Below are 27,879 nucleotides of genomic sequence, written 5' to 3' on the forward strand. Positions count from 1 at the left end.
ACACATGAACATCAATGATTGTCAGGGGTACGATAATTATTCTTTGTTATAAATAAACATTGAAAGATTCCAGAAAATCAAACACGCAATCGCCGCTGGTGTACACACAGCCGACATATTCCCTTATAAAACATGACATGTCCGCCTCATACATATTTATTGACCCGACCCCGCTCGCCTGGACGGAGTCCAAGCAATCGCGAACTCTCTTAGGGATGGAAAACATTTCTACGATATATTATATATATACTTTAAAAAACTTGACCATTGTTCTATAAGATTCCAGTAGAATGGAATGACCAACACCACAAAGCTAAGTTGATGAAACAATAAATTTAAGATATTTTATTTTCGTCGACCAAACATATCACGAATGCTTCCTGTACGACATGTTAATATACTAACTGTATTGTTGTTAGATCTGCATAAAAAAAACTGTAAGTAAAAAAAGTAGTAAGATTAGTTCGTTATGGTACTTTACTAAAAATATACGAGTTTCATAGTTTTTTTTTTGCCTAACTAAGCTGATAGCCTTGAGAGGCTATGCCAGTGTAACTGAGCGAGGTCAGTTTTTTCACTAATCAATCAAGTTGTTATTCCTTTTTCTGTAAATACAAGTATCGATGTCGATATACCAAACTACGCCTATCACTAAACTCATATTATTATCAAAAGAATACACCGCGGGCTGCGAGCGTGCGACATATATTATTATTGTATGTAATTACATAACATATGTTTTCATTTATGTTTTATTGTTTAAAGATTTCTTTTGATATATTTTAATTACGCTACCATCATCAGTTGGTACTGTAGTCTATTTTTGCAGCAATAATATTTAAAACGTTCTAATTTAAAGACCACATGATTTGATAGATCGTATACGGAGGAAGATACACTACGATATGTGTTGTTTATGAATATGCGTCATTGGTTTAGATTCGGAAACTGTTCTCCTACATCCTACACCCTATGTTCAGTTTGTTGTTTTAAACGTATTGAATTTTCTGGTAAGTCTTCCGTTGCTTGGTCGAGAACAGAAAGAACCAGATAAAAAGCTACGGTGTTCAAAAAGAATATTACAACGTAATTTGCGTGTATTTAGTCTCAGATGTTAATGCGATTTGGCGGCGAAACGATCTACATTCGATATTCAGACTAAACAATGGACTGACTATTCACTCGTAATCTCAAACAAATGGTAGAGTCAAATACACAAAGAAATTAATCAAGGGCACGGTGCGTTTGATTTATTAATACGTGTCGAATGCGGTAGTTTCAGGTCGTAACGACCAATATCGGCTTAGAAGCACAAGCCTGAAGTGCAAATTGCTTTGGTCCAACAGCCGGTCGACTCTTCAAAGCGGAGCTCATTATTGTCCCGCTCCAGTGAGGTTGACTTATAGGTGATCACAACGCAGTTAATAATAACCCCCAACATATTTCAATTTGTAAGTATATTTCTAGGGAACTGATAAACTTTTTTGTTTTATATGTATAAAAGAGAGGGTAGTTACCGCAATATTCAAATGTCTACTTATTCGTAAGGTCGAAAATAATAAAACGAAAATCGCGAAATTAAGTCCTAAAAATGTTTTCAATAAGGGACAACTGGTTTTAAATATATGGGTCTTTATCTATAAAATTGTCGTTTAGTAAAGTCAATTTTTATTCATACTTTTTATTTTATGCGTATGCTAGAGACAGATGAGTATGCTGGTCGATTTAGGGAAATAATGATAGAAAACATCTTGGAAATGAAGGATATGAAAGAGAAATCTGCGAATGATTGTTGGGATGAAATGGCAAATAGTGTCAGGAAGACAGCTAAGGCTGTGCTCGGCGAATCAAAAGGGAAAGGTATAATTGACAAGGATACACGGTGGTGGAATGAGAATGTACAGAGAGAATTGAAAGAAAAGAAGAATGCATTCAAAAAGTGGCAACTAGAAAGAGGTAATGAAAGTGAGAGGCAAGCTAGGAAGAATGAGTATAGAGAATGTAAGAAAAAGGCCACTAAAGCAGTTGCTATAGCCAGGTCTGACGCTCAGAAACGGTTGTATGCCGCTTTAGATGGACCTCGTGGACAAAAGGAACTTTACCGTATTACAAGAGCTAGAGAAGAAAGAGCGAAAGATATTAAGCATGTCAGATGTATGAAAAATGAGACAGGTAAAGTTTTAATGAGAGATGACGAAATAAAAGAGCGCTGGAAGATATATTTTGAAAAATTAATGAATGAGGAGAACGACTGGAATAGAGTGATTAATAGGAAGCCAGAGAACGTCGGACTTGTGAATGAGATTAGTATGTATGAAGTTAGAGAAGCAGTGAGAAGTATGAAAAATGGAAAATCGGAAGGACCAGACGGTATACCAGTGGAAGTATGGAAGATACTGGGAGAAGACGGATATAAGTGGCTGACTTTATTCTTCAATAAGCTGCTGCAAGAAGAAGTGATCCCTACGGAATGGAGCATCAGTACGCTGGTGCCCATATACAAAAATAAAGGGGATGTGCAAGACTGTGGCAGCTATCGGGGAATAAAGCTTATGTCTCATAGTATGAAAGTTTGGGAGAAAGTGATAGAAAAGCGATTGCGAGATGAAAGTGAGATCACCCAAAACCAGTTCGGGTTCATGCCTGGTCGCGGGACAACGGACGCCATATTTGCACTCCGCCAAGTGTGCGAAAAACATCGCGACGTGCACAGGAATCTGCATATGGTGTTCGTTGATCTAGAGAAAGCGTACGACCGAGTACCTAGAGCAGTTTTGTGGTGGGCATTGAATGAGAAAGGTATACCTGGTAAGTATGTGAGGTTAATCTGTGCCATGTACAGTCGAGCCAGGACGTATGTACGAACCGCCGCGGGGAATTCCGACGAGTTCAATGTGGCAGTGGGCTTACACCAAGGGTCTGCACTAAGTCCCTATCTCTTCCTGCTTGTGATGGATGCCTTGACATCGGAGATACAGGAAGAGCCCCCTTGGTGTATGCTGTTTGCCGATGACATAGTGCTCGTCGGAGAAAACGGGCTCGAGGTCCAAAACATACTGGAGAAATGGCGATGCAAGTTGGAGAGTGTTGGCCTAAAAATCAGCAGATCGAAAACCGAACATCTGTTCTGTGATTTTGGCGGTCTCTCCAATTTTGCACCCATTTCCCTCGACGGAACACCTTTGCCAGTATGTCAAGACTTCCGCTACCTAGGGTCTGTTATCCAAAGCGACGGTGAACTGGATCGTACTGTCAGGCACAGAATTGACGCAGGATGGATGAAATGGCGGCAGGTCACGGGCACCATATGTGACTCGCACATCCCTCTTCCCCTAAAAGGGAAGATATATAAGACCTTAATAAGGCCTGCCGTCTTGTATGGATCAGCGTGTTGGACAACGAAAGTGGCGGATGAAAGGCGATTGCATGCAGCAGAGATGCGAATGTTGCGATGGATGTGTGGAGTAACGAGAATGGATAGAATACGGAATGAATATGTTAGAGGAAGTCTGAAAGTGGCACCTGTGACAGAGAAGCTGAGGAGTGCACGTTTGGGATGGTATGGACATGTGATGAGACGGAATGAAAATGAGGTTGTTAAGAGAGTGTTAACTATGAATGTGGAAGGATTTAGAGGAAGAGGTAGACCTAAGAAGAAATGGATGGATTGTGTGAAAGACGATATGGGTAGGAGGGGAGTGAGCGAAGAAATGGTATATGATAGAAGAGTATGGAAGGAGAAAACATGTTGCGCCGACCCCAGGTGACTGGGAGAAGGGCAGGATAATGATGACTTTTTATTTTATTTCTATCCATCAAAATATGTACCATAGCATACCGGTAAATCTCTGTTGGCCCAGTGGTAGCTTTTTAATGCCCTACTTGAAGAAGATAGTACGGAACGGAAGCCGACAAATTTTTCATAGGCATTTTGTACTGCCTCTCGGGTGATGGATTTGTCCCTTTAATTTAATTTTTATTAAATTTAATTCCCAAAAACTATGTTTCAAGTGGTCAGTAGTAGAACGGCAACTCCATAAGTAAAGTTCTATTATTTTTTACTTCTGAATTAAATTGTATTAATATTTTAATATTGTTTTTCCATGTTTGTGTTTTTTCAAACCAAATTTTGTTTCACGTTTGCAATTCATCCTTAATGTCTACGATATAGGGTTGGTTTTTCTTTTTGGTCTACGCATTGCTGTCCCGCCGCTTGCGAGATAAGCTGATTTTACAAATGTCTTATAAATCTTGATGTGCTGTATTCTTGTCCATATGTACATAGCTTTGCTACACTTAATACGGGACGATAAAAACGGGACAAAATAAGCGACACCTGACCAATCTATTCACAGAGTAGAGAAAGTAAAATCGACTTTATAATCACAATGAGTGGCTACAGGTCAACTATTGAACTAACAGCTATAGAAAAATATTTAATATTTAAAACAAACAATTCCCCAAATCAATTTAATATGTAGAGCTATGTAGAACTCTATCAACCAACAATTGTTTACGCATTTGGCTTCAATTATAGATTTTATGGCTTCATAAACAAGAGATGTAAGCTTACAGTGATGTTCTGGTTAAAATATTATCGATTATTTAGTACATTGCAATGAGTGGCCAATGAGTTGTAAAGCTCACGGCAGACCAACTCTTCAAGGGCTAGTTTATTTTTCTTGAAAGTGGAGATTTTGGTATTACAAATAATAAAACTAAACTAAGTACAATCTACCGTTACAGATTATTTCCAAATATCAGAACCCTTTAAATAAGATGTCATAGCGCTCACGAAGCACCAGTCGTCGCTGTGGATGAGCAGAGGCTCCAGGAAATATCAGAGGCATATGATAATATTGCATCTTTATTACTCAAAAAATGAAGAGGTGATGAGAGGCTGCAGTTATAGAAGATTATCAGTTTATTAGCAGTTTTATAATATAGTGTACACATATACATTTTATATTGCTTATTTCTGCCGTGAAGCAGTAATGCGTTTCGGTTTGAAGGGTGGGGCAGCCGCTGTAACTATACTTGAGACCTTAGAACTTATATCTCAAGGTGGGTGGCGCATTTACGTTGTAGATGTGTATGGGCTCCAGTAACCACTTGACATCAGGTGGGCTGTGAGCTCGTCCACCCGTTTAGACAATAAAAAAAAAATTAAAAAAAATACACGGTAGAGTCGAAAACTGAACTTACGAGCCCATCGCGAGGGATAACTAGATCCGCCTGTGCATAAGCCTAGATTTGGACCGATTACATTCATATTAACATCGCGCCGTGAATTCCATTAAAATTTTAACGCGTACACGCTCGTACATTTTACATTTACGACATTGTAATCTTCTCGCCGGTTATTATTGTATTATTACGATTAGCAATTTTGTTCCAACGAACAATTCGACATTGTTCTCACAGTGTACACAGTGTACGTTTTTATGAAAATAATGATTGTTTTGAAACTACTGGTGGCCCGTCGGGTATTGAGCCCGCGTGGATCGATGCCTCGATTATTTCTACAGCTCAGCACTTAAGTACTTACGGCAGTTGTTGTTCCAATACAAGAATGACTACGACTATGAGTTTCGAGGTAAGGGGCTACGTTGAGACTCCGACCCACCCAATATTAAACTACAAATATTGACAAACTTGAGACATCAAGCCGCGACTTGATACCAGCATACCGCCTCATTCTTCTACCAAGATTTATCAGAAGCTTTAATTCAATGAAATGAATAATCATTATCTCCAACCACGTTTCGACTTTGGTTTCCCGTTCCCCATTTTCAATGTTGGATTCACATAGTCACTAAGCACCCGGTAAACTCGCTCCCTAACTACACGAAGGGACACACATTTAAAGGTTTGTGGAGACTCTCTGGAACGATAATGAATAGACTTTTGTTGCCGGCGATTCGAATTAAGAAAATAGGTAATCTATTTAGACATTTTATTATCACGACCTATTCATTAGTCATTTAGAGAATTGTCAAGGAAAATTTATCCATGATGGTATAGTCATAAAGACGGAAATGAGACGCCCACTCCCGGTCTTTTCATTTTATTATCTAGCTGTATTAATACGAATATTTACCATATTAGTATTACAATATATCACATTTTATTATGTATTGTTGTATATTATGCATTTAAGTCATTGTTTATTTGTGAAAAAATAAATCTTTCAATGCAATTCAAGCTCACTGAATTTCTTTCGCCGACTTTCCTTAGGATTGTAGCTCTATTTAAATTCTGGTGCTAGAGCTTACTTTGATACAGAATAACTATGCATATTAACACCTATTTTTATGTATTATGGTTTTTTGTTTATTATGCTACAATTTTTATCTAACTTATTTGTACTATAATCTTCATAAGTTATTTTAAATTTTTTACATAAAATGGCATTTTTCAGATTTTTTATAGTATTATTTTAAGTTCAATTATGTAAATATTTAATAGTATTTTTTTTAAACAGACTTGACGTAGGCAAATAAAGTTCATGCTGGAATTTAATGACCCGTCAATATTGAAATATGTTTGTTTAGTCACAGCGCTCAAGACAACATTCTACCAAACTCTAACTGATACCCGAGAAGTTAAAAAAAGACCCAAAAATTATTTTGATTTGATTACAATCAGTTCTTTAGGTTCTAGGTTATTATTTCACTCACAGAATTTCACGCCACAATAATAACATGATAGTAATTAATTATCGAATTGAACTTAAATATCCCATCAAGTACGCACAAAAGGCTAACACAAAAAGGGATACAAGACCTCCAAAACACGTTTAAGGAGCTTAACTAAACAAAAAAGTCTCACAGAGCGAATCGCTCACTCACTATTCGATGTAAACTGCACCTTAAAACTAAGGGTATACGGTTAAAATCATAATGATATGTAATTTATAGGCCTCTGTTAGATCGACCGGGTGGAGCACGGCGCGGGGACGCGTGCGGCCTGCGCGGCTGTGGGCGGCGACTGCTGCAGGGCGGGCGGCCGCCGCCTCTAGTGACGTGCGGCTCCGTTCACCTGTCGGATTTTCCTGATCGAGCTGGATGATTAATGGTCTTCCTATGTTTACGGCTACCAGAACAAGAGGCTCCTTCAAGCACATCTTTACAGTGATCAACTTGAACCCTGAACCAATTTTATCGTTTGAGTATTGTATTGTGGATGAGCACTGCAGTGTTATGTGCGCTTTGCCATCATCAGAATAGGTAGGAATGGTAATATAGATATGCTGAATAATGAGTCTTAAATATATTGGATCGAGAAAGATATAGATAGTGCAATATCTTAAAAAAATATACAAATATAGCTTTATGGAAAATAAATAACTATGGAAGAGAACTCTAAGGTATTGAAAATAAATCCTAACTATTGCAGCTGTTTATTAGTAAGTAAATAACTTTAAGCCGAACGATACAAAAAAATAGAAGAACAAAAACTGACAGAGAAATTAATTACTTATGAGAAGTCCTTCTCTCTTCTCTTCATGTGACTAGGAGATGTATGGAAATGGTAGTGTAAAAGCAAAGGAGGAAGAAGTCGATCGAAGAAAACATGGATGGAGTGTATAAATGACGATGTGAGAGAAAAAGGAGTGAATGTTGAGATGATAGCTAATAGAAGAGAATGGAGTAGAAAAATCGCCGATAGGTGGGGTAAGGTGGAGACAAAGAAGAAGAAGAAAAGTCTTTGAACAACTAAGTAAACCAATCTAAATTTAAGAAAGCGCTATATATTCACATGATGTATATATTCTGCTATTATATAGAGCTCCCAATCCCACACGGTGAACAGATTCAAACGATTCATCGCGTCATCTGTGCACATCACTAGTATTCCGTCGTCGTGAAATAGGTTAACGATCACGTTTCCTCGCTGCGATAATACCGCGCCTCATTCCAGATTGTGACTCGAAGGTTGCTCGACTCATTACACTGGACACTTGCTCCAAGGTCCGACACTAAACCATACGTTTTGTTTTCTTTTCGGCGTACACAAGCCAGGGGTCCCACTGCTCTCCTCATTAAAATTTGCTCGAATTACAATCTAAGTCAATGACCTAAATCCCGGTCAAATTCTCGATTTACTATTTTTTCAAGACTGGCTATTTCTCGAAAAGAATGAATAGGATATACATAAATCCTTACTGGATCACATCACACTTTCCTAGTTTTTTGTAAATTTCGGATATTTTAAACACGTTTATGTTTTGATTTTATTACTAAAGTTTAAACTGAAATGTTATTCATTATCAATGTTAAAGCGTTATAAAAGTTATTCGTCACATGTTGAACAATTAATTATTTAGAGTAATCGGTACTTACTCCAAGATTAACCTACGTCATGACGGTCGACTACAACGATCGTCATATCTATTAGATCCCGGACTCTACACACTGTATCATATTACGATATCTTACATCTTGTGATTGTGATTTACATCTTGTAAGATTTAAATCACATAGACGTAGAATCGCTAGTTCTAAACACATAGTATAATTATTCAGTATTGCTCATGATAGTACCTAGGTATATGTAATTGTTATCTAATTAAAGTAGTGTAGTAATAGTAATAGTAATGTAGGTAAATATAACCCATCTAGATTGCATAAGTAGTTTCATCGCCTAATAACTTTGCCTTTCAATAGTTAAAATGGATAATAAAATGGGCAATGTTTTTTTTTCACGGACCCTGTTCATTAATCTCCTACGTATGAGGACAGCGTTGTGAAACAATTAACTTATTGAAAGCTCAGTAATTATGAACGGTAGTGCAATGCCGTTTCCCAAAGAAAGTAAAGTATCTATTAATTGTATTAAAAAAAGTTTTTAAAAGCTTTATGGAAAATAGTTAATTACTATAAAAAAAAATTCTATCAAATGAAAATTATTCACTTCACAACGCACACTTTTAAATACGTAAAATGATCATGTCTCTAAGGGAGACGAACATGATGACGAACACGGTTTCATTCGCATTCTTGAAATAGTTTAAGATGATGGTTAGTGTGTGTTTTTTTTATTAACTTTTCTTTGTAAGGAAGAAGAATCTATAATAGGAGGCTACAGTTGCCAGTAGATAAATTAGACAAGACCAGGCCATAGCCACTTATAGGACTCTTCTAAAATATTGTTGATGTTCGTCATGGCGCTTTTAATTTTGTGGTTTTCTCATCAAGTAGCCCCACGGACGTTGATATCGTGTGAAATGTTTTTGCAAATTAAGACACTTAAATATGACTTGACGTTAAAATAAATAATTCTCATAATATCTGATAATATCCCACTATAGATAATTTAGCCAAATTATACCTCCTATTTCCTTCACCGATTACTGCGGTCCCTACGCTTAGCGTATTTACCTCATGCTGTCAAAATTGATAAGAAAACCTTCTAAAATAACATTAGAGAAACAATAGAAGTATGATAAGAGTTAAGGTCGCGCGGTCGGGCAACACGCGGCTCGTTACACTACACATTGTGTACTAGTCATGGGATTATGTCTATAGATAAATGAGAGTTTATTACAGTATTTGAATCCCAAGTGTCTCGAAATCGTAATGCTAATAACATAATAATATCATGTTAATAAATTGATTCTTAAATATATAAACTAGAAGGCGTAGATGATGACAAGTGCACGACCTACGCTGATTTACTTTTAGACTTATAAACAAACATTAAATTGAATTTTCTTTTCTTATCTTTGGAATGCGTTGAAAGATGTAAATCAATTTTTGAAACCTCGATAAGCTCTCGAGGGCGTCACTATCATTCAGCCTCAGACATTCTACGACCCTACGCTGTAGCGTACGACCCCTCGTAGCTTCGTAGCCCCGACTACGACGGTCGCCGGATCTCTACGAGCTCCACTACGAGTCACACAATATCGAGTTGAATGAATATATTCACTGACAGTAATCTGAATAAATTTATACAAAATTTGATGGAATTAACTAATGTCTTTGTATAGTTCCAGTTATTCATGCACTCTCAATGTTTCGTCGAGGACGTTCTTAGTTTCCGTGGTCACTGAATACATCTACTGGTATAAAAATAAACTAAATATAAAATCGTAAATGCGTTACAAGTGACTTATGAAACATAAAATAAGGTTATTAAAGGATAAAATAATGTGTCTTATATATTTAAATGGTAAGTTACATTACTGATAGATGTCATAGTTCGTTTGTATATCACACGTGTGTAACAATGCAGCTCTATTAGTTTTAAGAATCTTACAGGAGGTTAATTTATGATTGCCTAACTTTTTTATACTTGTAAGCCATTTGAAGACAGATCCCTAGTACAATACAAACACCACCACTACCCCAATAACTTTGGTATGTTTACAACCATCACACAGGAATTGAACCTGAGCTGCTCCACCATGAAGCCACGTGGCACGCTCTGAACATAAATTATTCGATTTATAACAAATTAATTTTTGAACCATAAACTGGTGAGCAAAACTATTTACTGCAGACTGGTATTTAAAGATCAAAGTACTTTGAAGCTTTTAAAATTAATTTCAAAATGTTTTATCAAAGAATTTTGTATTTTAAGGTAATACGGTTAAGGAAGGTATTCCTACATGCTACGAGAAACGTATAGCAAGATTTCGCCTCAAAAGGGGAATATGAATCAATTTATAGTCTAGAGAGGTAATCTAGTAGAGATTTATAGTCTATAGTCTTTATTTATGTATAAAGTAAGGGATTCTTGTATTCATTCTGTGAACAGACGTGTACGCTAGGGCTACAATAACAAGAAAGCTCCGCCAATTTTTTTTTAATATTACTAAGTTTTGCTCGTTGTCTTAAATTATCCTTAATACACATATGACCTCTTTTTTCTTTAACTTCATATAAATTATAAGGATCTTAAATATACTATTATAGGTAGATAATATCAAACATTTCTCTGAATTTTCGAAAATTATACCAGTTTTTTATAACCTATAGTAGGGATGGTCCCTTTGAAGGACACGCTAAAGCCAGCAAAGGGACTCGAGGGTGCGAACTTTGGCTAACGAGATTAAAGACTCAGTTTCATTTACGCGTTCTGCGCGAAAAATCTATTTTCCGCTTACCAAGACATATGAAAGCGCGCTTGATTATATTTCAAAGCTTTTACTGGAATTTTCTTGAAAACTCGTTCAGACTCAGCCATCTTTTCATCCTTTCAAAATATTAAGATGAGTTTGCATGTGAAAATGTATTTTCCACGTCTCCGGGACGTTCTAAACGCCTGATTAAATTTCGTCTAGATTTTCTTTCAAATAGTCCTATTTTTCGGCAAAATTTGTAAAATTGGATTTAATTTACAGAGAAAATGAATATGGTATTTTGTTTCTTTCATATTACCAGCTAGATTGTTATAAATCTAAGAAGATATGATTACTGAAATTATTTTCATGTTTACAGATACTTTAGATAATAATATATTGGGCTTACAGTAATTGTCGTGAACCGCTGTCTTGTTGACTAACCACAGTACTGAACCCGCGGCCTCATTCTAGTGAAATCCGTTCAACAAGCTCGTGCGATATCGCTAGTATTGCTACTGATATATCAATCACCATGTTAACATATGCTCTGTGCTCTAAGCATTCGGTAGCGGAGTACCGTCTTGCAACACCTACGTAGGTTCTATGTATGTTCCGGCGACATGGTGCCGAAAATCTTGCAGAATCCAGATTAATCACGCATGCATGTGCGTATATACGTAACGTAATATGGACTTTTTTTTAGGCGCACAATACACATTACAAGCTAAAAGAAAGATACACATAAAAAATCTGGCTTGTAATATAAGGCGTGTGCGCACGACTAAACAAGACAAATGTGCTGAGTTTGTACACAGCGTTCTTAACAACTATAGGACAAAACAACACGATAACGAAAACTAATCTAACTTATTTATTTAGTTTCTGTTTAAGTCACATAAAGTAATGTATTCACGAGTGCTCACATATAGTAGCCTATTAGCAAACATCAGCCGTGATATAAAAACAAAAGTGTTGTCGCCAGTTGTAGATTTGTTAAAGAAATTATGTCGGTTACGCGTAAAACAAACTTCACCTGAATACTTATGAGGGTCAAAAGTTAGTTTGCGAATAAAAAGAAAATGTAAGGACAAGCTTTATATTCACCAACGCCATTTAATTCACGCCAAGACTCAAATTATACGTATAAAAAAGATATCTGTCACGACCTGTCGACTTTTCTTGACAACATTGAAAAATATTCAGTCACTAATGGTTCTTCTATGGTTATGTAATATTTTATACCTATATTCAACCATAGTGGGTACCCCAACTGTGTGGATTCGATAATATAAAATATAATAATAAAAAAATATACTAGTATCGTGCATTTGCCAGTTGCAGAGGTTCGGCACAGTGAGAAACTGTGAGCGTAGAGCACTTGAATTGATTTCAAGTAACATAGACATATGCGTAATCAGTATAGTTACACCGGTAAAAGTAATACCATCTATCGCCGAATAGCAGAAACTAATATCAAAGGAATTAGTAACATTGAGAACGCTCGAGATCTACAACGCCATCTATGGTTAGATAGCGGAAACATATATCGAAGCTTGAAATCGACTTGCCCAGAATGTTCTCGATAAGTCTAGGGATGTCGTATCGACTATAAAAGCGTTGCAGAGATGGCACGAAGGCTAAGTTTTTTTTTATTGCCCTTGTAGGCAGACGAGCATACGACCCACCTGATGGTGAGTGGTTACAGTCGCTTATGGACTTCAGCAATGCCAAAGGGCAAAGCCAAGCCGCTGCTTATCGTTAACACAAAATGAAACGCAATCTTATTTCCACACTGTAACTATGGCTTCACGAAATTCTTGGGTCTAAATTTTTCAATAATCTCGACTGTGTTTCGTTATCTGACTCATAAAATTCAATAGCGTTACTCGCACATCGACTCTACACAAAGCTCTAAAGCGATCGAATCGGATCGAGCTTGCGAGTCACAATAGAACCATTAATCAGCTTCGGAACATTCTTACAAATTAATCTTAGATTTACATTTGTTCCACTTCGCTCGGGCCCGCGCTCGCTCTACTCTCAACAAATTACTTTTAAAGTTTTATTACTTATTAATTCGAGTTTCACTAATGGATATTGGATTGAATCGTAAGTGGCCATTTTGTGGCGTACATCTTGTGAAATTGTTTCAAAGCTGCGGCAGTAGTGGTAGTCGCAGTGAACAATACACACTCTGTACCATATTTATAGTTTATGCTTGTATTTATGCTATTCAAATGCATTGCACACGCTAGAGAGTGAGTTCTGAGAATTAAATGTGAATTTGAAAAATTTGCAGGTCTGCAATCTTGCTTCTGTATATCATCTATAAACGTAACAAGTTTTTATTGAGAACTAGTTGCTTAAAATATGAGATCAAAGTATCAGTTACGGTGGCACAGAGGCACATCCACCTCCCGGAGAAAGATTCTGGCCTAAGCCGCACAGATTTACGACACAATATAGTAACGGTGTTTTAATGTACTATTATATACCAATTAATTTGTAAGCATTAAATTATTTTCAAAATAAACAAAGTTTTTCAGTTCTAAGACATTAATGAACAACTCGATTCGAATTATGAATCAGAAAGGAAACGTAAACTTAACGGAAAAATTTATATATTTTTCGAGTAAGGTCCTGACAAATTGCTTTTAAATTTTAATTTAATTGATCCTTCAATTAATTTTGATTTATTAAATAATAAAAAGTTCAATATTCATTGCTTTCAGCTTAAATTAATATTGTAACGATTCAATTATTTTGAAACTAGAAATTGAACAAACGACAGCACGCGGCAAGTGTTGTGGTTGCGTAGTAATTTGAAAACAAAAACTGAAGCATGTGTTATGAGCTTGGAACTCAATTCGGAAGTCAACTGTTCGAAAGAAACCACATATTCTTTCATTCACTATTAATAATTTTCTGGATTCTTCTTAGGCTCGCTTTCACCTTTTACCGAAATACTCAAAATAGTTCCTGTAATAAGCACTGTTTTCTTTAAAATATTGTGAATATGATTAGTTTGTACATGACTCACCTTTGCCGTGTAGTTGTTGTCTGTTCTCTGTTCCCTTGAGGCTCTCCGCGGTTTGCAGCAGCTCGTCCAGCTGTGGTTTCTTCTGTTCCAGCTCTCGGAGTACACCCTGGAACCAAAACAACTTTTAACTTCTAAATTTTAAGAGTTTTAATCGTTTGTGTTGGTGACATTTATTATTTATCATTTAGTCTGTTGTTGATAGGCAGACGAGCGGGTTCGAAGTCCTTATGGCATTATGTTGATGATTTCACAGAAGTTAATAATAAATCAGAAACATAAAATAAAAGGTATCGAGGACTTAACTTTTTGCATCACGACCTCTACCTCAAGATCTATATTATAATTATGCCAAGACTAGCTTTTGCCCGCGACTTCGTCCTCGTGGAATAGTTCACAAATAATGCTTCATTTTAGAACAAATTTGGTTAGCATAAAAAACGTTATAGTGAGCCAACCTTATTATATAGACATATGCTGTCGCGGACTTTTTTTTAGATCCTTTAAAGGGGAACAACTCTCTCATACTTATTACTTTAGCGAAACTTTAACCGTTTCCGCAGCGCACGCAGTGGAAGCCCTCAAAAGGGAAAAAGCCCCGATTTTGAAACATTCTTTTTTTATTTTTTTATTGCTTAGATGGGTGGACGAGCTCACAGCCCACCTGGTGTTAAGTGGTTACTGGAGCCCATAGACATCTACAACGTAAATGCGCCACCCACCTTGAGATATAAGTTCTAAGGTCTCAGTATAGTTACAACGGCTACCCCACCCTTCGAACCGAAACGCATTACTGCTTCACGGCGGAAATAGGCGGGGCGGTGGTACCTACCCGTGCGGACTCCCAAGAGGTCCTACCACCAGTGATTACGCAAATTATAATTTTGCGGGTTTGATTTTTATTACACGATGTTATTCCTTCACCGTGGAAGTCAATTGTGAACATTTGTTGAGTACGTATTTCATTAGAAAAATTGGTACCCGCCTGCGGGATTCGAACACCGGTGCATCGCTACACACGAATGCACCGGACGTCTTATCCTTTAAGCCACGACGACTTGGTCTTTATTGGTGCTCCGCCTGCATTAGTCTTAGCGTGATGCTATATAGCCTATAGCCTTCCTCAATAAATGGGCTATCTAACACTGAAAGAATTTCAAATCGGCCCAGTAGTTCCTGAGATTAGCACGTTCAAACAAACAAACTCTTCAGCCTTATAATATTAAGTATAGATTAAAAATACGATACCCACTAAACTCCTGCAGTTTTCTTCTTACAATTACAAACTCTTAAAGAAATCGATTATTTGAGAGAAGAACCTTAAGCAACCTATGGCGACTGCAGAAGCATGCTCACAGTCCCGAGACAGAGCTCCATCGAAAATGGAACACATAAAGAACGAGTTTTATTTACATGCAGACTCTGCGGAGCATAGCTCACTAGTTCCTTCGTTCGTTCGATCGCTCGCAGTGTAGTGGCCTCGTGAAATCAAATAAAAAGTTTAAAAACGTTCACTATTTACGTTCACAACAAATTGTTAGTGTTTCCAAAAGTTTTGCCCACAAACTTAATTAACTTATGTCGTATCATAAATATTATTGTGTAACATTATCGTTTAATTGGTGCTAATTATATACCTCCTACAGGGTCATGATATCGATCCACGTGTGGGTTCAACGGGATCAACATAGTACTGACACACATACAAACGCCCACACAAATCTGCCCGACACTGAGTTGATGGTATTTTTTCCAATACATTACTGCGAAACTCTTTACTACACCCTCATTACTCAAGTTTAGTGACTAAAGAAACTAGACTGAGTTTTATCTGAATCAATTTTGTCAAAACGAAGTCTTCCCGAGCCCTCCGGGTAACTAACTAATACACAACACGACTACACAACGACAACGGAATAAGGTTGCAGATTGAAACTCTCATCAGCCCCTCGTTTTGCTAAATAATTATTCTGTGGGCGTCCACTTATTATTTGATGAACTTGTGAACTTGTTTTCGTGGGCTAAGTGTTACTGTATTTACGGTGCTTACGTCATTCGTGTTGGAGCATCCACTCGGATGAATCTGAGATAATAATGCTTCGTTAAATAAATGAGTCTTATTTTTATTTTTAGTATATTTAGTTTTGAGTATGGTACTGGGGGATGTACAGATGCCACTAATACTGGCACCCATGAGGAAACTTCATGAATTAGCTTAGAAAAACCAAAAGCGTAACATGCTCATTGTAGAAATTGCGGCCTCAGACGATTACCACGCAAGTTTAAACATGTGCACCAGTGTTACGTTATGAACTCTTTTGCTTTAGATGCAGGTGAGCGTACAGCCTGCCTGATACCCACCTACACTCATGGACATCAACAATACCAGAGCTATGGTAACTGAGCCGCTACTCACTGCTACGAGATTCCCACAGTCTTGCACAAGTGCCCAGTAATACACAAACTAACCAAACAGGTGTTCCTCTGCATAACTTTCTCCACGAGCACAACAATCAATTTTAATCAACTCCAGCTCATTAACTTATTTTTAATTAGCTTCGCTTGGTACGGAAATGATTAGTTCGTCCCGCGCGATGCCACACCGCGATACTGTGCCCGATTAATTACTGTGACGCGTCACCATTTGTCAACATGATCCGATAATCATTAGTCTGGAATATAATCTGCTCTAATAAATATAATTGTAATGAGTATAGCTGTGTAAAGTGTAATGTAATTGTTCTTTAAATATCCAACACGTAATGAAGGGTAATTAATATACACATGAAGAGTGCTTCGCTAGGAACATTGCGAAGTTTTCAGAAGACTGGTATTAGTGGATCTTCAAGTTTCATATTAACGTAACGTGATGATTAAATAAGACTTTTTACTTGCAAATTTTCGGAGATAAAGTTTGTTTTGCAGTTGTATTATTTGGAAATAGTGAATATACTTTACTGTGCCTCTAGTGTACTACTGCCTGAAAGAGACCGACACTGAGTATCGGTCGGCTTCAGGATATTACCCAGGCAACACCTACGTGTTCCCACGAGAAAACTCTATATATAAATATGAATTGCTGTTCGTTAGTCTCGCTAAAACTCGAGAACGGCTGGACCGATTTGGTTAATTTTGGTCTTGAATTATTCGTGGAAGTCCAGGGAAGGCTTAAAAGGTGAAAAAATATAAAAAAGTTTGGAATTATATAAAAACAAACAATTTTGTTTTTCCTTTGATGTGTCTTTTATTTATCGATTGAGGCACTAAGAAGTCTGCCGGATCAGCTAGTGATCAATAAATAATAATTTATATTGAAGAAACGGAAACATAAGATTTATTCAGATCAGCCAAAAACCTGTGTACAACTACATTATCCAACCGCGAGGCTTCTTCAAAGAATAAACAAGTAAATTAAGATAAAAATCTTCGAACAAAAGAGCGTGAAACTTTGGTATCGTCCCACGGAGCACTCGAGCAGCGGAAGACTAACAACTACAGAGAAGCTGTTTATTCTTCACAGAGCTTTGTGTGTTCCAGATAACTCTCGAACTTTGTATGTTAAGCTCATGTTCTGAATAACGCGTCTCTATTTATTAGATTTTCATTTAAAACACACGGAACAAAAACATCATAAAATGTGACATGCAAATATTAAAATAGTGTAATTACTCGGCCGCGCCGCGCCGCGCCGGGTCGGAGCGCGGGATGTGTGAAGTGCAATAACAACGCGACTAATGTTCAGAACGTATCGGTAGTGAGCTCCCGCTTTCACTAGTTTCTGTTGTGACAGTTCAATGTTGTGAGATCTTAATTGTGTCTCATAGAACACAGCAGAAACAAACAGGATGTTTGTATCTATCCCGTGCGGGCCATCAGTGTGCACTATCATCAGTAAATCGCATTGCATTGATACAATACTTGGAGCACGATGCTCTTGATCTGATAAATCGGTAAGCCGCCTTCTACGACACTTACAGGAACAGGTAGAGTGTAGCTATTATGGTCCAGCACTAAGCAGCTTATATCTAATGAGGTTTTACTAGATGTAGTCGTAGAACTTAAAATGACACTTTACATTTTTTTCTACAAAGGAAATACATTAATTTAGACACAAGAAAAGGCAAATGTAGGCGTCAGTCTGCCAGAAGCTAACCAGAAATCATTAGCTTTATATTTTTCTATTATATTACCAAACATACTAACTTTTTAGTACTACAAATAACATTGCCCGATTCCTAGCTGTCAGGTATATATACATATAGATGTTGTGAGCCCTTACACGCTTTCTGGTTAGAAGAGTGAAATCTTTATTATATAATACCTAGCTTAGACCTCAGAAATTCAGATTTTAGTTCTCAAGGTGGGTAATGGTACACCGCTGAGAGTAGAACTGTTCTCCCTATATAAAGCAATAAAAGAGGAACTCTACATTTTCTATCGTACGTTTTCTCCCGGCCGCATGGATTCATACCAACGATATTCTATTAGTACCGGTAACAAACATGAGTCCTGGCTTGGAGGGTGGCGTAGTCATAAACTTGTGACTAATAATTTTATTAACAATCAGTTTTTAGTCTTTGAGCTCCGATACGGCCGCTGCTTCGCTCTAAGACGGTCGTGATCCCTCGTTTACATGGATGGTCACTAAAAACATCCGTAATCTGGAATTATTCATCACCTAATTTAGTTACAGCTACGAGCATTACACAAACGCAAAGTAATAACGTACAAAGCTGAGTCGATAGCTTTCCAAACCTGTCAATTATCAAATGCTACCAAAAAAAAAACAATTTATTATTCAGAAAGGAGGGAGAGAATAATTCACGATATTGTCTCATACAATTAGACAAACCTTTTAGTCGTGTCTTTAACAGAACGGCTCTAGACGAAGCGGCTTCCTTTATCTCTTACCCCCTTATTGATCCCCCCTCTGCTTAAAAAGGACCAACACATTGAGAGCTCCGGTTGTCGTGACTTCGAATAGAATTTGACAAAATTTCCGTAACTTTGTGCTAAGCCGAGAGATCAGCTTGGAGCGGCGAACACGAAATAAGCAGGTGGGGAGTATTTTCATTTTTACGAGCGGATCGTGGAGAGTTTTTGTCTTAATTTAAGAAAATATTTACAATTATTAGAACCGTTTCCTTTTGATGTTATCGAAGAGGAAATTGCTGAGGTTATATTTTGCCGAATACTTTCATGGAAATCTTTTAATTTTAAATTTATTTGTACAGGGCTGACTGGCAGGACTGACAGGACTGGCTTAGTCAAGATTTTTCTATCAAGTTTTATTAATAACCAAGTCCAGAGATACAGAACAAGTACGATTGCTGCCGGATTGTACTATGGACTCGGGAATTCACTCATAGAAGACTGTCCCTTCAAATGCACGTTCAAGATTGCTTTGTAACAGATATAAACAAACACTTGGTGCCGGCTCACAGCATACGCTAGTATTAATAGATCAGAATAATCTTAAGTTAGATCTACATCACAATAGAATAGGATTGATTTTTGTGTGTTTAGTTTAACTAATGAATGAGGGCCCGAGTTATCCATGTAGACCTAATTACAAACATAAGTTCAAAATGTCTTATCTCTATATATAAAAATGAATTGCTGTTCGTTAGTCTCGCTAAAACTCGAGAACGACTGGACCGATTTGGCTAATTTTGGTCTTGAATTATTTGTGGAAGTCCAGAGAAGGTTTAAAAGGTAAGTAGATAAACATGAAATACTCGGAATTAAATAAAATTAACAATTTTGTTTTTCCTTTGATGTGTCCCCCGTCGGACGAATTCCTTTTGTTTGTTTTAAGTTTATTTTATACAAAAGTTTAGGTCTTTTTTATCGATTGAGGCACTACGAAGTCTGCCAGGTTAGCTAGTAAGTAATATTTTTCTGGGCAACCAATCATTTTGACAGTCAGGGCCAGTAAGGACCATGGGGGTAGCGGCTGTTTATTCCCTGAATAATCGGTGATAACTACTTCAAAGGGTAGTCCGTGTTCACGTAAGCTGCAAGATGTTCGAAACTTCGGAATCTTTATTAAGAGTAAATGAGACCGTTTATTGTAATCTGACACCTACCATCCTTTCCTTGGGACGTGAAGTGGTAGTATGTGTAAACATCTTTACAAGCGATATTGCTGTATCTATTTTTGAACACTTCACTACAACAATACACATGATATAGATAGGTAACAAAGTATTAGGTATGTTCTTGCTTTTTGTTAAAAATAGATCAAAACATTTTCGTAAACATGAGATCTTATAAATACAAGGTTTCCCAGCGCGTTCGCGCCTATAATAAAACATATTTCTTTGTACTGTCGGGCAGAAAATACTTTTGAACTCATTTTTGTCCAATTGTTTTATAATTGAAGTCGTAGAGGGTGCTTTTATTTTCTATTCATATTTGCAAAACTAGAATAAAAGTTTAACTACTTGCAGATGTAGAGTTATAGTTAGAGATGTAGTATTAAATCTGATATAGTTATATCTCCTTTTAAATTAAACTAGATGATGACCGGTTTTTTTTTTTTTGATTACGCCGTCTTGTTGTCTTTTAATCGGTTAGTTGCCCTCAATTAAGAAAAATAGTATTATTATTCGCCAATAGATTTCGGGAAGAGTTGATTATTGAAAACACGAATAAAACAACATTTTCTGAAAATAAATCGAAGCTAGATCGATTTATTGCCTCCGAAATCACCTGTATACTAAATTTTATAAAAATCGTTGGAGCCGTTTCCGAGATTCAGATTATATATATACAAGAATTGCTCGTTTAAATATATAAGATAAGATACTAATATCTATATCAGTATATACAACATCAAACAATATTCCCGGGTAAGGGCTGAGCTCAACACCGACAACTGTATATTATTTGACAGAGCAAACATCGCGCGCGTTTCGCTGGGTTTTTAGTTTCCCACGAAATCATATGAAGTACACAAAATGTACATAATATGTGTAAGGTACTAGATTTACTCGAGGGCTTGCAGTTCATACCGTTTCAGGAAATTATTGGTACTTGCTTTGATCTTTCTGATCTTTGGATATTTTTTTTATTGTCTTCGTAGGGAGACGAGCATACGGCCCACCTGATGGTAAGTGGTCACCGTCACTCATGGACGTCAGCAATGCCAGGGGCAGAGCCAAGTCGCTGCCTACATTGGATGCTAAGCATTTGTATTAAATTTGTGAAAGAAACGAACATACATACATCCACTCCGGCCGACGGCTTTATCCGAATGACAGCTGCTTAGCTTGTCGGGCGGTGGTCGCCTAGCAACGAATCCCCGCCCCCTACTACCCTAACCCACTTTTAGAGTGGTTTGAGGTAGGGTGATTAATTTAATGATGCGCGGGACGTCGATATAAAAATTGTCGATAGTTCCGTTATCGATGAATTAACCGCGTTCCCTAGCTGATGGTCTACGGCCGTGCGATGCTCACCAGATGCACTAGCCTTTTTCTGTCGCCAAGTGACAAGCCCTTTGTTTTGGTCTGGTCTAATTGTCTGGTCTGTAGACTGTCATGGCGATCGATTTTAGATGATTAAGATTTTTAAATATTTACATTAGGTAATCATTAGACAAATGAAAAACTATGCAAGAAAAAGCTTATTATATATATACAAATGCATGATCAGTTACGCAGATGTTAATAAAACTACTACAAAATGTAATCTCGCGTTCATTATGTTCAGTCAACAATGATGTCAGTCCTATAATTGTTATTGCTTAGATATTTATTAGTAACTTCGATTAACGAAAATTTAGTAATACTTGTTGACAACTTGTTATCAACACATTGTTTTGTTTTATCGTTTGATTTGTCGCAGCTCTGCACTTCCTATGACTGAGGCTGCAGGCTGGCCGGGAACGCTTATTGTTCAAATATTATTTTTAAAGAAGATATATGTAGTTAATATCGCAAGTAGGTATTTTTGGTACAAATAAAATTTATTTGTTGTACAAAAACTAACGACCCACGACCCACTATAAATGACCACCCGGCATCAACCCAATGAATTTAAGATACTAATATTAAGCCTATTTTTCTAAAACCATATGTGTGTCCATTTACTACCATAAGGTCCATTTACTGTATTTCGGTACCATTTTGAAAGTTGAACAAAAAATGTCGACCGTTCCCATCACTAAACTCCACGCATGCGCAGTGTTCATTGACAAGTTTATTAAAAACTACAACAGAAGGGTGAACGCGGCAGTCCCATTCTGGATACCCTCACAGCAGCTCTGACTTAGAAAATGACTTATTAGTATGATTATAAGTCACTACTGTTTCTATTATTGACAATATTATTGTAATGAAAACTCCTTGATACACTTCCTTTATTCCTAACCCGTATTTATCGGTATCTTTCAACGTATTTTAACGTAAGTTTAAAGTCCCAAGTTGTTTCTATTGCTCGGGCCTAATATCCTGACCATGATAACAAAGTAGGAATAAATAAAAAAAAAAAAAGATAAATTTAATAAAGTCTTGCAAGTTTTAGTTCCATTTGTTAAAGAAGCGCGATTTTTTGTATTTTAACTACAAAAATTTATCTCTATTCATATGAATATTTATCACTGACTAGCGAACCGCCCTCGCTTCGCTTCGGAAACATTAAATTTTATTATTGATAGCTGAGTCCCGCGAAGTTTTTCACGGCTATTGTCGTATCGCGGGTGATGCCGCAAGGCGAAGCTAGTGTAAAAAAAGTAGCCTAAGTTACTCCTTATATCATCAGCTACCTATCAGTGAAAGTCTTGTCGAATTGGGTCCAACCGTTCCAGAGATTAGCCGGAACAAACAGACAGATAGACAAAATTGTAAAAAATGACATTTTGGTGTATGTACCGTATATATATTCATCTGCATGTAGTAAAAAGCGGTTATTTCAATATTACAAACAGACACTCCAATTTTATTTATATGTACCTATAGATTTGGTCGATGAATTTGTTCAGGCACTTATGTATAATATTTATAGATTCGACCAATTTGCCACAGTTTACTGTTTCAATGTCTAAGTATAGAAAACGGTGAGGTCTTACAACAAATAGTAATAGAACAAATGTACTGCTGTACATACTTTACGTAAATTTTAATGTTTTCAACGTTGTCCACTGGCGTTTCAATGGTGTGCGCCAGCTTTCTCGCAGTATACGAAAAAGTACGCCGCGTAACGCATAGATGGCGCTAGGTAACACTTTGAAATAAAACAAACACTAAGGAAGCCAAGTGCAGCTATTTTTAATTTAATTAACTGCATCAACTTTTTTTTTTTAAGCCTACCTATGCTGAAAGCCTTGAGAGGCTATTTCAGCTTACCCTAGCGTGTGTAGGTGAGCTCACGGGGCTCAAACTGGAGAGTTGCTAACACTGACCCTAGCAAGAGCAGTGCTTCGCAGAATCTACCACCGGATCGGAAGCGCGACCCACTGAGAAGATCCGGCGAGAAACTTTGTGTGCTGTGTATGTGGGTTAATTTACTCGCCGAGCCCTTCGTCGCAAGCGACGGGTTCGGCGAGGACGGTGACCGGTGCTTGAGGTACCTAAAAGCACCGTTAATGGATCAGGGGGATCCGTAATGACGTGTTTAGGACCCACTGTATAAAGAACTGCAACTATATTATTTGAAACTTATAATTCAAACGTAACTACTTTCAAATTTCTTGTTTCTATATTTACTAGACCGATGTAGGTACATACACCGTGGTCTGTCAGTTCATACAGACTTCTGTACAGTTCTTTATAGATTAAGATGTAAACGTGAACAGGTATATATAGACGACATGTCGACAGGCAGACAGACAGAGGGTAGCGATTCCCGCTCGTATTAATTGTACAGCCTCGTACAGAATGTAAGGTGTCCCGCGCACTAACTGAATACTAATTAATGTCTAGGAGTTCGATTACTTTCACTAACTTTTTTTCGACGAGGCCTAGTACCAAAAAGCTAACCACGCACTTGAAGACAAAATCCCAAGCTCCTTCTGTTGTGCTCTATCTTAGTTTTCGTGATTATAAAATTATAACATAAATTGTGTTATTTTAAGAATTGTTTTAAACTTCCGCAGTTGGTCTATAACATTTTATTCTATGTTATGGTATGGTACCGGAAACGCAAACACACACGAACGCACGCACACAAGATAAGAACTTAAAAGGTTACTTATGACGAAGCTTGTAGCTGAAAGTAAGTATTGTATTTTTTGACGAAGCATGTTGCTGATAACTCTACTTCTGTAATCTGACGAAGCATGTTGCGGATAATAATATGTACTTTTAGGTTATTAAACTGCCTTGCATTTTGATTTATATAAATGAAATAAATAGATAGGAATAGGTACGCCCAAACCACAAATAAGCTTTTAACACAGTTTACTGAGCGCGACCACTGATAATACATTATTTCATGTCGTTTACTACATCGTTGCTAGCTACTGGTCTACATTGATATTATTTACGCTTCCACACCGACGCCTCTCTGGAACCCTTCAGTTATAATCTTTGTAAACTACAAAGGGATCTTTTCAATTATTTACTAACAAACAAACTCTATCTAGACAGTTGTAAAGTATAATTAAAAATTCCCATAGCAAATTTATTTCTAATAATCAATGTGATTCGGATCCATTGACTAGTTATCGTCGGCAAGGGATTTGATTGACTTTAGTGATCTGTTATTGGCTGTCACGAGATCCGCGATGCACGGGCGGCCGGGAGGAAAGTATGGAGAAACAGAAAGATAACTAAGATCACAAAAATCAGACCCATTACAACACTAATATTCTCCATATTTCTATACGTTGTTAAGATTGGACTGTGCTAGAATTGGAAAGAAGTAAAATAGACTCTTTAGAGATGTGGTGCTGGAGAAGCATGCTTGGAGTTTCGTGGACCGAGTTTCAATACTTCGATACTTCAAGAGCTCGGCATCAAGCAGCATTTATTTCCGTAGTCCAGTCTCGGAAGGGGGATTATTTCGGACACGTTTCGAGAGGAGATAGCCGGCCCATGGAACGCCGCATCATACAGGGAAGGGAGGATGGCACAAAACCGTGTGGAAAGCCACCAATGCGGTGGACCAACAAATTAAAACTATAGTGGGAGGTTCCCCAAATGAGTGCAATAGCACGGTCTCGAGCAGGGAGAGATGGAAAGATGACGTGACATCGTAGACATGTCAAGTCTGCTCTCTCCAACAGTAAGTTTTTTTTTTTTAGTAAGTAAGGCGAACGGGTTGTGGTTGATCCCGCCATGCTCTGCCACCAAATGAGCTCCGACCAGCAGATGAACTTACAATCCACCATATTCAATATCCGCTTGACTCTAAATGGATTGAAAAGGTACGATATTCGTTTCTTCATCAAGTAATTTACTGGTGATAGAGAGTACGGTGTCCTGACCAGATACAACGATACAACTTGTTTCAGCTACGAAGCACTCAGTGTTAAAAGTTTTTTTATTGCTTAGATGTGGACGAGCGGACGAGCTCACAGACCACCTGGTGTTAAGTGGTTACTGGAGCCCATAGACATCTACAACGTAAATACGCCACCAACCTGAGATAAGTTCTAAGATCTCAAGTATAGTTATATGGGATAGCCCAGCTCCGTCTCGAGAGAATCAAATATTGAAGACTTGCCTTTTGTTTGTCGAGCTGGTGTAGGATCTCGTCGACGTCCCCCACGGCCACCGACTGGGCTCGCAGCATGTCCACCTCCACAGACAGCCAGTCCCGGATCTGTAACAATAAAAACGACATTTTTTTCTTCTTATAAGACTTATATCTCAAGGTGTGTGGCGCATTTACGTTGTAGATGTCTATGGGTTCCAGTAACCACTTAACACCAGGCGGGCTGTGAGATCGTCCACACACCTAGGCATTAAAAATTAAAAAATTAAAAGAATCAAAATATTAATATAAGAATTAATAATCTTCTTCTAGAATTATATGAGAATCTATATATTATATTAATACGTGAAGCAAATCTTTGTGCCCATTTTTATGAAAATTGCGCGGACGGAGGAGTATGAAATTTCCCACATCCTGATAGAGAATATAGAGAAGGAGTGCAGAATGATAATATTTTTTTCAATTATGCATTAATAAATACATTAAATCAATAAATAAAAATATTATACACTACTATGTATAACTCTTTGTTTTTTAATATTTGTTTATTGTCAAACTTTGGTTATTGCTTCAAGTCTGTAGTCAAAATGAGAATAGGTTAATATTCTTTATCTTTAATATTATTTGCCTATAGTGTAGTCTTGGCAAAATTTGTGATTAATGACGTATTAGTCTTTGACAATAGAACCTTAATTATGTTCAAATTTATAATTTAAATTAATTAAAGTCGAATTTCAACTACTGCGAGGCTACTACTAGTTATAATAAAAATTTTCGATACACCGGACAATAGCAATAGAAAATACGTTTCAATTTTATAAAAGTCGATTGGTGTCCCATAGCATTGTGTCTCCCGACCAGGGAAAGTTACATTTCGTGAGAATATCCCAACGAAATCGATTGTCTGTGTTAAATTTGCGTAAAGACAAATCTACTGGAAATTGAACAAGAATTTTAGGAAACGGAGTTCCAATATAATTGTTAACAGCCTTTTAGTTTTTTTTTAGCAAACTTCAACAATTTATTATAAACATACACCACTCATATAGCCAATTTCCTCTACGGTAACAAACTAGCAATGGTAACCACTTACCACCGAGATGTCCGTAGGCTCTTTTTTTTTATTGCTTAGATGGGTGTACGAGCTCACAGCCCACCTGGTGTTAAGTGGTTACTGGAGCCCATAGACATCAAAAACGTAAATGCGCCACCCACCTTGAGATATAAGTTCTAAGGTCTCAGGTATAGTTACCACGGCTGCCCCACCCTTCAAGCCGAAACGCATTACTGCTTCACGGCAGAAATAAGCGGGGCGGTGGTACCTACCCGCGCGGACTCACACAGGTCCTACCACCAGTAATTACGCAAATTATAATTTTGCAGGTTTGATTTTTATTACACGAAATGTTCACGATTAATCAAACGTGAACATTTCGGGAACATCTTGCACTGTTATTGGCTGTAAAAACCAGAGAAAGCGTTAAATATTTGCGTATGAAATCTATTTCCGTATTTATTGAAGGAAGGACGTATTGTGAGGCAGCAAGGGCCGCCTTACTTATTTACGTAGCGAACCATTTTAACGGCACTACCACTGAGCCTTTAAATCTACTACAATTTTATTGAGACTCAACCTCGGGTTGTGTCTATACTGCCTGTAAGCTCCGACGACCTATTATTGCTTGACGGGAAGTGAGCTCGTCTACACATCTACATGAAAACACAGTACACAAAAGCGATACTCAATCAACAAACACATCAAGTAGCCTATACTCGTGCTATAAATACTACAAATAATTTTATCGTGTTCTATTAATATTCGAGAGGAAAAATACTACCAAAAGAAGACACAATTATTTCTGTATTAAATCAAAATCATTTCTAAAGCGAGCGTAAAATATTATACACGAAAAAATATATATTTTATATCGAATCGCTTTCCGATACTGAGCTGGGTCATACGGGTGCTCGTTCAGGATATATAGTCGCGTTTTTCTTTCGGATTTTCAATGAAAACGCTGCGAGGTTGTGGCCGAGCGGTGTCCCTAATAGCGCCGTTCGAATACAGATTTGAGCGACCTTTTGTGTTGTTTTAGAAACATACGACTAA

At 37.3% G+C, this 27,879-nt stretch overlaps 1 protein-coding gene across 7 annotated transcripts in view; it reads right to left on the bottom strand.

The window, feature by feature from the left end:
* LOC114251819 (dystrophin, isoforms A/C/F/G/H) overlaps window positions 1–27,879 on the bottom strand; it is a 480,975-nt gene that overhangs the window by 342,898 nt on the left and 110,198 nt on the right. For all 7 annotated transcript variants that reach the window (XM_089728894.1, XM_089728893.1, XM_089728897.1 and 4 more), the window contains 2 exons: window positions 25,779–25,877; window positions 14,112–14,217 (listed from right to left, as the gene is read on the bottom strand). In XM_089728894.1, coding sequence (XP_089585020.1) covers window positions 14,112–14,217; window positions 25,779–25,877 — 205 coding nt within the window. The remainder of the gene's footprint in view (window positions 1–14,111; window positions 14,218–25,778; window positions 25,878–27,879) is intronic.

This window comes from Bombyx mandarina, chromosome 07, assembly GCF_030267445.1.
Source record: "Bombyx mandarina strain Sakado chromosome 07, ASM3026744v2".
In the NCBI taxonomy this organism is placed as follows: Eukaryota; Metazoa; Arthropoda; class Insecta; order Lepidoptera; family Bombycidae; genus Bombyx; species Bombyx mandarina.